This window comes from Sorex fumeus, unplaced genomic scaffold (assembly GCF_029834395.1).
Source record: "Sorex fumeus unplaced genomic scaffold, SorFum_2.1 ptg000061l, whole genome shotgun sequence".
In the NCBI taxonomy this organism is placed as follows: domain Eukaryota; kingdom Metazoa; phylum Chordata; class Mammalia; order Eulipotyphla; family Soricidae; genus Sorex; species Sorex fumeus.
Genome location: NW_026606118.1, coordinates 38,281,420 through 38,292,659, shown reverse-complemented (window position 1 = coordinate 38,292,659; position 11,240 = coordinate 38,281,420). Strand labels below are relative to the sequence as shown.

The 11,240-nt window shown below is 35.5% G+C and overlaps 1 protein-coding gene across 10 annotated transcripts in view; it reads right to left on the bottom strand.

Moving 5' to 3' along the window:
• Positions 1 to 5,485: 5,485 nt before the first annotated feature.
• The window catches only part of PTPRK (protein tyrosine phosphatase receptor type K), a 582,916-nt gene continuing 577,161 nt past the window's right edge, over positions 5,486 to 11,240 (bottom strand). For all 10 annotated transcript variants that reach the window (XM_056125869.1, XM_056125872.1, XM_056125873.1 and 7 more), the window contains 3 exons: positions 10,676 to 10,839; positions 9,502 to 9,637; positions 5,486 to 6,989 (listed from right to left, as the gene is read on the bottom strand). In XM_056125869.1, coding sequence (XP_055981844.1) covers positions 6,936 to 6,989; positions 9,502 to 9,637; positions 10,676 to 10,839 — 354 coding nt within the window. In that variant the 3' untranslated portion in view covers positions 5,486 to 6,935. The remainder of the gene's footprint in view (positions 6,990 to 9,501; positions 9,638 to 10,675; positions 10,840 to 11,240) is intronic.

Below are 11,240 nucleotides of genomic sequence, written 5' to 3'. Positions count from 1 at the left end.
AGTGATAACAGTAATTTTTCACTTGTAAAGCAATATGAAAATTTTCCAATCAGATTTCTTTGAGTTCCCCACCTGAAAGTATTTTTTGAGTATTTCTTATATGTAGTGATACTTTTAATCATTGTTTATAAAACAGTATGAGGGAAAGGCTATCATATTGTATGCACCCATAATTCCTACCTTTTTATTATTCTTCCTTCCTAATTCTCAGAAATGTCTTATTTTTTAAATCATTTTTGTTTGAAGATATTCCTTTAGAAACATCCTTTAGGTCTAGCAAACAAATTACAAAACTGAAGGACTGCAAAACAAAAACTAGTTGCTATCTGGTCATTTACTAATAAATAAATGACTTCTCTTTTCATTTCTTCAAGCTATCAATAAGCTTATTGATAAATTTAAACATCCCTCTAGTATCTATCATCTCATAAGAAAAATCAATCTGATGAAGAAAATAAAGGTGAACTTCTACTCAAAGTTCACATTTGAGTCTAGATACTATGGAACTTGCATCAAAGAGTAAGCAACTAATGATTACTTCTCACTTTATAATACCAAGAATATAAACTGAAGGCAAAAGAAAATTAAGTTCAGTCTGACTGTGCTTCATATAATTAGATTTTTTCCATTAAAATTTTTATAAGGTTATTCACATTAATTGATTACATTCAATATTTATCACCAATCCACCATTACACCTTCCCACCACCATTCAAGTCTGCCTGTCAGGGGCAAATGCTAAATAATTTATTTTCTATTGCTTACTATGACTATCATGAGAGGTCTCGTGTGCTTCTGTAATTCTAAAATTGTAAATGGTTGGTGTCCAGAGACATCTTTGTAGGGAGCTAATTCATTTTGAGATTCATTTTGGAATCTCTGGATCAAGGATGTTGATGCGCTGGCATAGAGCTGGGAGGCAGATCATGGGTGTGGCAGCCATGTGGCCTGGAGTCTTAGTCCCTGAAACTGCATACCTGAGTTTTTCTTCTGGAAGCCTGTGGCCATCGGGGATTCATCCGGAGTGGGCAGAGAGGACAATCCACTCCCTCTGACATACCCCAGTGGAACTGGCTCCATAAGGGTTTCAGAGAAATCTCCAGAGACCTGCTGTCTTCCGGGATTCACTGCTGTGTCTCATATAATTAGATTTATGGAACTGGAGCACAAGTTCTCACTATAGGCTGACAAGAGCCGATCCCGACACGCTCTTTGCCTGGGTCAGTATAATCTGGAGGTGATGATGCAGATGATTCAGAATAATTTTCTGTACCGATGATAAAGGCAGTGCTTAGACTCCCATGGAGGGCAGAACAAATGCTCTCCCCTTGAGTTCTCAGGACTATTATTTTTTATCTGAATCACAGTGAGATACACAAAGTTGTTCATGATTGGCTTTCAGTCGTACAACGTTCCAACACCTGTCCTACATAAGTGGACATTTCCCACCACCAATATCCCCAGATTCCCTCCTGCCCCCACCATCCTCCCACGCCCTGCAAGCACCTTTTTTTCTCTCTTCTCTCCCAACTTTCTCCTTTGGGGCATTATGGTTTATAATAGATACTAAAAGTTTACCAGGTATATTCCTTTACCTAATTTCAACACTCAGTTTCTGTCCAAAGTGATCTCTTAGGACTATTATTTCTAGAACAGTCTTCTAGCAATCGTTTTGGAAATACATATTAGGTACACGTGTGAATGACTTTCTGAAATGTATTCTTTTGAAAACACATTTTCAGAAGGGAATTTCAGGTGGAAGGAAGCAGAAAGATACCTTAACCTTATTTATTTTTTCATTATAGGCCACAATAGTCACCTACACATATTTCTGAAAGAAAAACATAGGTGATAAAAGACGATAAAAACGAAGAACTGAATAAAAAAGAAGATAGCTATTTTGAGACAACTAAAACTCATGTTTCTTTAAAGACATTTTAAAAGCTCAAAAAAGTGAAACAACTATTCTACTCAAATTGGACACCTGTGGATTTTCTATGACCACAGCAGATGCAGTTTGTTGATGCATTTTGTTTTGCAAAGGTGAGTCTGAAGTGTATTTTTTAAAGAAGTTCAGTTGACAAATTTCTTATAAAAACGTTCTATTTCCATATGCTTGAGGGATGAGACACTATTGGGTCTACACTTCTACATAGCTCAGGCCACTGACAGGTACATGCCATTCTTTTGGGACATTATATGTGCTTTTGATTTTGAGTCCAAGTCGAACTCACCTCAACACATTTTTCTGACCCCCATGACAAAATAGCCCCTCGTCCCCTGCTGTCCCCAACCCCAAACCAACCATCATTTATCAATCTCCTGTTAAGTTTCTGAGATTAGAACTGAAGCTGCTAAATGTCTGGTCCCCATTTTTCAGTCAAAAGTAGGAAAATGCAAGATGAAATCTTAGACACATGCCCTTAATAAAATTGGAAGACAGATTTTTTTTTCAGATCAAAAATAACCTTAGTAAAAATTTCATAAGCTATATTGTATAATCCAACTCAAGTGATCATTTCGAAACACACTTAAGTGGCTTCACTACTAGTGTCTGCTGGTCTTGCAGCCATTTGAATTGCACTTTAACTCAACATAGGGCCATTATATTTTCAATACTTTCCCATTTTGAGTTTATCTCAGACCATGTCACACAGCACTAATGCCTGACTTTGCCTTCTATGCTTTTGAATATCATTTTAAGAAAAGAATATATCAATGACTCAATTTTAGATACCACTGCTCTTCATATCCTACATCTACTGATTGTATCAGAGTATTGGGAGGTTTTTTGGTAGGTTTAGGGGAAAGCCTAAATACAACAGAGCCTCTAACTGTATTCAGCCTGTTAACTAATAAAGGTAATGATAATATGCTGGAAGAACTAACTACATCAGAATAAAACAAATTGGCATTTTTAAGATTTAAAGCATTCTCATTTCTTAAAAAAGTGGAAAGAACAGTATAAGAGATATTATCTGACATAAAATTATCTCCCCTTCTCCCCTCTCTCCAGGCATGTATCATTTAAGAGACTTCAGATATTCAATAGGATCTTATGTTTGATTCAGTGGTTTAAAAACTCTTTCCGTTGGTTTCTTTCTCGATTTGATAACAGTCTTTCTGCTGTTTGTTATCTTCCAGGCTAGCATTTCAATTCACTTTGGAGGAAGCTAGCAGTTCAGAAGTGTTATATATCTAGTACATGTCTATTGATTTTAGACTATTTATATTCCAAGAGGTACTTATAGCTTACTTAAAGGAGATCCCAGGATAGCTTTTCTTTTCTTTTCAGAAAGACAATATTCTAATACTCTGCAGACTGCTTGAAGAGACTAGCTGTGAACAAATTCAGATCTCTCTCACGTCAGCCTCCCTAACTGTGGGGAGATGTTACAAAATAAGATGCAATAAAAATTATTATAGAAGGTATAGTCTGCTACCTTCCATCTTCATATTGGACAGCATTGAATACAAATCTGTTGTCCTCACATTAAATCGTGGTATTTACCAAAATATGGAAATGACTTTAGGAAGCCTGTTGTTTCTGCCTATGGGAATATTTTATAAAGTATTCAACACATGACACTAGGGCATAAAAAACTATACAGATTTCTTGCTATTTTGTTACAAAAAGGAAAATTTTCAGAAGCACACAGAAATTACATTAAAATGTGCAATTGTTGCTCCTGTACGTGATATTCCAAAAGCTTATATATCATCTCCCATTTCTACAATCATTTCTCTCCTACATTTCAACACTTATTGTCTAGTACATTATTTTTGTTGCCAAAATCTTTTACTTTATCCAAAGCAATTTTTGTCAAAATGATTTGAGAGGGAGCAGCTGTTGGTGTCTGATTTCCAAGTTTGTTTACATGAGTGACCCAAAACCTACAAGTCTCAATGAGGTGAATATTAAATAATAACACTGGTGGATAAGCACATTGGTGTAGAAGTAAACTTGTTTTCTCTCCTTTCTAGTTCAGGCAAAAATACGATCCCTTTTTTTTTTGTGTGTGTGTGTGTCCCTCAATGTTAAAGATCATCCAGCCACAGCACAATAATGCATACTTTTCCTTTCTCTGAACACTAAATATTGGGAAAAGGCCTGTCAGCTCTGAAAGTCAAGCAAGATTTATTTTCAAGAGTACTTGATTAAAACTCCTAAATTTCCAGTTGCCGGTATCTTGGGCCCATACCAATATATTTTTTTCCTAGTAACAATTTGTAGAAAGATGTTCTGAAAAGTTCACCATACTGAATGGCCTTTAAAGAATAACACCTGAAAATAAGAGATTCTCTGGGAACAGATTACTCTTAGAGGTACCCTGTCAGGCTGGCTCCTGTGCAGAACACAGTGGGGTGGGATGTTCATGCATATGACTGTACTGGGAACTGCCCAAGCTTTCAAAGACAATTTTTGAGTATCAGTTTTAAGAAAAAAAATATTGCGGATATAGTATAGGGGGAAGGGCATTTGCCTTGCACATGGCTGACTTTGGTTTGATCCCTGGCATCCCATATGGTTCCCTCAGCCCACAGTGCAGAAACAGGAATAACTCTTGAACACCACCGAGTGTGGCCCCCAAACAAAGAAAGTGTCCTAACTGCAATATTTGTTTGTTCTGTTGAATTGGCGAAACAAAAATTAAGCATTTATTTCCTTTACAAGAGAAAGAGAACTCTTGTGATTTGTCTTCTGAATTTTGGGAGGGGAGACAAGACCTCTGACTGCACTATGCAAGGTAATTTTAGTGGTGTGTGGCTGCAATAAGGTGAGCAAAATGCAGCTACAGTACTGAAACAACTCCAGAGGATTAGCAGCAAGAACAATATCCAGTAAAAAAATCTGAGGTGATTTTCTGAACTTTTTGTTCCAGGTATGTAAATTTAAATGAGAATTTATCTTCTGAGAAGATAAAGTCTCTTTATCTGAATTCTTACTAATGAAAGTCACAAGTGTTCTAATAACTTGCACAGCAAATGGGAATTTAAAGATGCCCATAATGATAATACTTTATGGAAAAATCAATTAATGAGGAACAAAAGAATGAAGTGCCAAATTTTCTTTGTCATGCCATCAAGGAAGCAGTATATGCAGGGGAAAAGTGTGAGCCGCTGAATTGAAATCAGATTTAAAGCTGTTGACAAATCATTTACCTACTCATTGGTTTCAACTCCATCATCAGTAAAATAGGGGTGATAACTAGTATTCATCATTTTTGTTATGAGGAAGATGTTTCATAAAAGAATAGTGACACATAAGTATAGAAAATGAGTAAGATAGTAAATTCTGGCTTTCCCCCATCTTTGATAGTCAAAGAATCAGAAAGAGGGGAATTAGTACTTTGGACATTACTTTTGCTTTTAATAGATTTTTTTTTCCCTTAGTGTGTTGTACTTACAGCATTGTGAATAGGCTATTTATTTGGGAGTAAAGTCATGAAAGTTAGAGGAGGAAATGATGTGCAAACAATAATGGTTGTAATTATAAAAACTTTATTTCACTCTTACTTTAATTAAATCTTTATAAGCACCATGTGATGTACTGGCAATCTAGAAAGAGGATACTGGAATGCTTTAGTCGATAACAAACTGTGAGCTGATGATTGAAAATTACAGCTACGTTGAGCATGTGAACAAGACCACGTTTAGGAAGGTTCACTCAGGAAACCTGTGACAATGCACAAAACAGTAATCTGGGATTGATTTGCTCATACTTTTTATGGTCAGTGCCTAAAGCATGTGCATGTAAACATTTAAAAAAAAAATCTCCAAATCTCAACAGCACATTTTATCACTTTGACAGTTTACAATTTGCTAAAACTTGACCCTAAAAGCACAAATGTTGCTTTTTTTGACCAGGGTTTGGTCATAAACTGAAAAAAAAAAAAAGGAACGAATTAAAAAAATTTAATTCAATACTGTGCAAGTCATCAGCAGGATCTATGAATGTGTGCATTTCTCAATGTGATCACTAAACCGTTATTTACTAACCCAATAAAATTGTGAAAAATCAATCCTTTTTAGCAAAATTTTTAAATTTGGTCCTATATTAAAAGACCCAGTTGTCAGGGTATTTCACATAGTTTAATTCACAAGCATGTACACAAGATAATCACTATAAAGAACATTGCTTCCTGGTTTATGATAAAAAGCTTATCCTCTACTTACACTAAAACATACAAAAAATAATCTACAAAAATTGTTTACAATTGATTTTTGGGAAAGAAAAAGCTTCCTTCAGAAAAAAAAAAGATTGCGTGTGGTGGTAGTATTTTAAGCCATCAAAAAAGGAATGTCAGTAACCAATAAATATAATGTGCTTTCTCCATATAGACATATTTACACTTGAGGAGTCTTTGGCTTATGTGTTTTTTTTCCTTAAAAAGAATTTTAAATGATCAGCCATAATTGCACATTAAAAGAAAATAAGCCAGTCATATACATTTATATATTTATATAGAGATCTTCTATATTCGAAACATATAAAAATGGAAATTTACTCTGAATTTGCACAGTTTTCCTTTTTTCATCCTTAAAGATTTACCTTCTTTAATCTTAAAAAGCGAGAAAAATGCCATATAGAAAGGATTAATTCATGCAACACGTGGAGGCTGTGCTACCAAAATCAAGAGAGAAAGGCTGCATATTCACTGTACAAACACTGATAAGTTTTCATTTGAATCTGGTTCTTATTAAATATAATTTATGTGGCACGAAATGCTGATGCTTTCATACAATAATAGAAACTAATTGAGGCCTTTTTATTAAGATACACAACTTTATAAGAAAAATACTTTTACTTCTCAAATGTAAAAGTCTCCCACCCCCCACAATAAAATCTTCTTGCACAGGTGTGACACAAACAACAGCTGCTGGCTCAACTGATGGTCAGGTTCTGTCTGGACACATGGTTAAGTGTCATGCAACTAAGAAGACTCCAGGTACTCCAAAGCGACATCATAGCAGAAACGGTACTGCTCCTGAAAGACAGCCAAGCAAAAGGAAGTCATGCAAAAGACCAATGGTACATAATAACTATCAAAAAAAAACGTGACCACTAATTTAGATTATTCAAGAATTATAAATTGTTCTACTTACAAGTGTAGTACAAGGCATACACAATTTATATTTTAGTCTAATGATCTCAGTTTAGGAAAGATGATTAAGAAAGATAGGTATGCCTTCTGTTTTCAATCTTTTTTTTTTAACTCCAGCATTTTTTAATCTGTTCTACAAATACTTGCTTATTATAAAAACGCTTCCTGGTATAGGGACTTACAGAGAATCAGAAAGTGTTTTGATAATGCTATTATCAGAAATAATTGCTACTGCCTTAGTTTTGCTGCAGTCCTTTCATGTGCATGGTTTATTTTAGATTGAATTTATCTAATTTTATTGTCTTTTGAATAATGCTGCTATGCATCTTCCCCCTTTTATTTAGCATCTCTTTTTATGCTACACAAGTCTAACATATAAATTGTTTGACTATTAGATTATCATTATTTCTTTTTCCAATTATAACTAATGTTATAGTGAGCATGTAAAAATATTCCATAGTTTTTTCCTTAGCAGTAAAGAAAAAAGCTAGTCATTAAAACTGTGACAGCATTATTCCAAATAAATATCCAATACAAATTTTTATTCATCAGAAAATTGTAGTATATTTGTAGTAAAATTAGAGTATATTTGCCAAGAATGGGTAATAATTTTTAAAGTTTAGAGAGCAATTACTTATACTAAACTTATTTGCTGTCTTTTCACATTTAAGACAACTTAGCTGAAAATGATACATTTAAAATTTTTTTTTCTGTTAGCTCATTTATATGTTGTTGCATTATCAACAATTTAAAAAAATTGGAGATGGAGTGAAAATTATGATTTCCAACATAGAACTTGCTGTAAAGTTCCCAACTTAGTCCAAATGGGTAAAATGCAAGCTGAACGAGATAATGATCTAAAATGCATATTCTTTCTAAGGAGAATTGCCAGGTATCTACAGCAATAAGCTAGAGTGAAAAAAAAAATCTTACCCCAAGAGCTCTTTATCAGTCGTCCCCTAATTATCAAGTAGGCATGATTTAAATTAGCCTACCACTGTGGTAAGTGCTTTTAAAGAACAAAAAAACTGCAAACTCTTTCATCAGTTTCTAGCAATTTTGTTTACACTCTAAATTTCCTTACCAGACTTGTCAGCTCAATAGCATACAAAACTAATCATTAACCCTGTTTAAATACAAATCAGAGGGTGGGGTGTTTAGTCAGGATTCTGGAACATGAAAATAAAGGTAAACAATAATTCTCTGCAAAGTTCTAGAATGACAGCATTTGACTATAGAATTTGTTTTTAACAGTACAGGTAAAAGAAACAGAATAAAATTTGGAGGCCAATGTTGAATTTTGACATTGAACTTCCACTGATGATTTTAAGACTAATTTGAGAAAGAGGGAGGGAGGTACTTACTAAGTGGTTATTAAGAAATCTTTAGACTGCGAAGAATTGAAAGACATAGTCATTTAGCTAGTCATCTTAAATGACCTGAGAGTCCTTCCTCAAATAATCCCTCAAATTTATCTATTCTTTCTCCATCACCATTGCTAACACACCAGTATAGAACAACTTCACCACATTTACATGTAAGGGCAGGGCAGAGAGGATTTGAGGAGAATTATAGAAAGAGATGTCAGCTATTACTCCTAAAAGTGAAACAGTATAAATCTAGCTCTTCAGGTTTTGTCTCAGGAAGCAGTGCACCTTCTGTGTGAACTATTCACGAGCAGGAAGTGGTGAACACACTTTAAAGGTTTATTGAATTGCTCATTTTACTTTATCTGATCATCTTGATAAATGTAGGGCAAACAATGGTCTTATGTTTTCTACCTCACTTTTCTGTAAGTATAAACTATACAGCTTCTCCTGCGCATATCCCATCATGCACATTTGTGAAAGTCACACATACACCTTTTTCTTGAGAAGTGAAATGAGTGAGAGAAGTTAAAACTTTCTTTCTTACTTTTCTTTTGGGCTTTATCTGGATGAACTCCCACATATATACTATATATATATATATATATATATATATACATATATATTAGCTCTTATTATATTTACAAAACAGTGAAATAGCTTCAAATCTTATGAACCCAGGCAAATCCAGGAGGAATAAAGTCTAGACAGCAGATTTATTACATTTACTAACATTTATGCCAAACATAAGTAGCAACAAGTCTCACAATGTTACTGGACCCACCCGGGCAAGTTGATGAAGGACATTGATAGTGACAGTGATTGCAGCAAATATTTACTGCCTTTGACAGAAAAAAAATATTACATATTTCCCAAACTAAGAGAAAATACAGTTCAATGAGCAGTTCATGCTACATCAAATTAAGTTGGTAAGAAGAGAGTGGGTACCCAGTAATTCATCAATTAAGCTGAATAATCACGACTTATTTACACCTGAGGCCAATCAACAGGGAAGTACTTGGACTCACCGGGGCTTCCACCATATTGGGCTTGCTGTTTCTTAGGGTCTTCACTGCATGGAAAACATCAACAACATTTTGCCGTTTCACCATTTCAACCACAATGCCTATAGCACAGAACATGCCACTTCGCCCGCCACCGTTTCTGAAAGCAAAGACATTTTATGGTATTTGAAGAGTATATTTCTTTTCACCATAATTTTAAACAATGGCTGATCATTCGTCTACAATATTTATTTACTTACTATTATTATTTTGGCTTTTTGGGTCACAACCGGTGATGCACAAGGGTTACTCCTGGCTTTGCACTCAGAAATTACTCCTGGTGATGCTGGGGGGTATCATATGGGATGCTAGGAATCAAACCTGGGTGGGCCGTGTGCATGGCAAGTGCCCTACCTGCTATTCTATTGCTCCAGTCCCTCAAAGACATTTTAGAGTGAAAAGGAAGCTCAGATAGAGAAGAGAGTACCAAATGAAGGGTGTTGTGAGGGCCCTCCCAGGGTGGGAGAAGCATGCTAAAAGTAGTCGATAGACCAAACATGATCGCCACTCAAAGCCTCTCTTGCAAAACACAGTACCCAAAAGAAGAGAGAGAGAACAAGGGGGAAACAAGGGGGAATACCCTGCCACAGAGGCAGGATGGGACGGGGGGGGGGGATGAGGGTGGGGGGGGATGCTGGGACCCATGGGGATGGATGACAGGCACTGGTGGAAGGATGGGCACTTGATCATTGTATAACTGAAACCCAAGCACAAAATTTGTAAGCCTATAACTGTACCTCATGGTTTTTCACTAATAAAAAAAGAAAAAAAAAAGACATTTTAGATAGCATTTCTGGTGGTTATGGGTAAAGAATCATCTATGTTTTTTGGGAAAAAGACTTCCTATTTTCACCGTACATGTACGTGCATAGCATAGAGTGGCTGGAACCCCTGAAGGTGACTTAACTTAGTGGTGTATGTTTAAGGACACCCCCCTGGGCACAGATAGTTACATCCACATTACTAATGACATGAAATAATAATAGGAAATCTATAATCAAATATTGACATAAAAATTAATGGTTCTTAGTTCATCAAGACAAGATGAAACCTATGGGAGTTTGTGAGAAGTGAGGATATGTTGAACACAGAAAATGAGCACCAAGGTCCCCCTGAATGGTGAGGTCACCATACTCACAGGCAGTGGATGATTGTCCGGCCTTCCCCTTCCTCACACTCTTCCTGCCATTTTTCCACCTGAAGTATCAATTTCAAAAATGACCGCTTGGAGCCAGGAACTTCACGATGAGAAGCCCACCCGAGATACTGGAACTGTTGCACCATCAGATAACCTTCCTGTGGCTGCAGAGGAAAAGGATTTCTATGTAAATAGGTGAGGGTTAGATTTGTTTCCCTAAAAGCAAATGGTAATATCAATTTGTGCCTGATAAAAAAGACATTAGCATTATATTGAGTCGAGCTTACTAGATTCTCCCTCTAGATCCAAAAATCAATCTCTGTTATCATCTTTTTTTGTGTAAGTTTCATATTCTCCTCCACTTTATTACCACTGACATCATGGTACTGTTAATCATAAGTTGTAATTACCCCTGGTTGATATTTTAAAAATAACTCTGATCTCCTTATACACTATACTTATTGCAGGCATCCTAATTATTTTGAAAAGCAATTATAATCTTTCATTCCCTGGATTTATTGGCTTTCAGATAGTCTCAGTCTACAATCCAAATGGCTGTGATGAT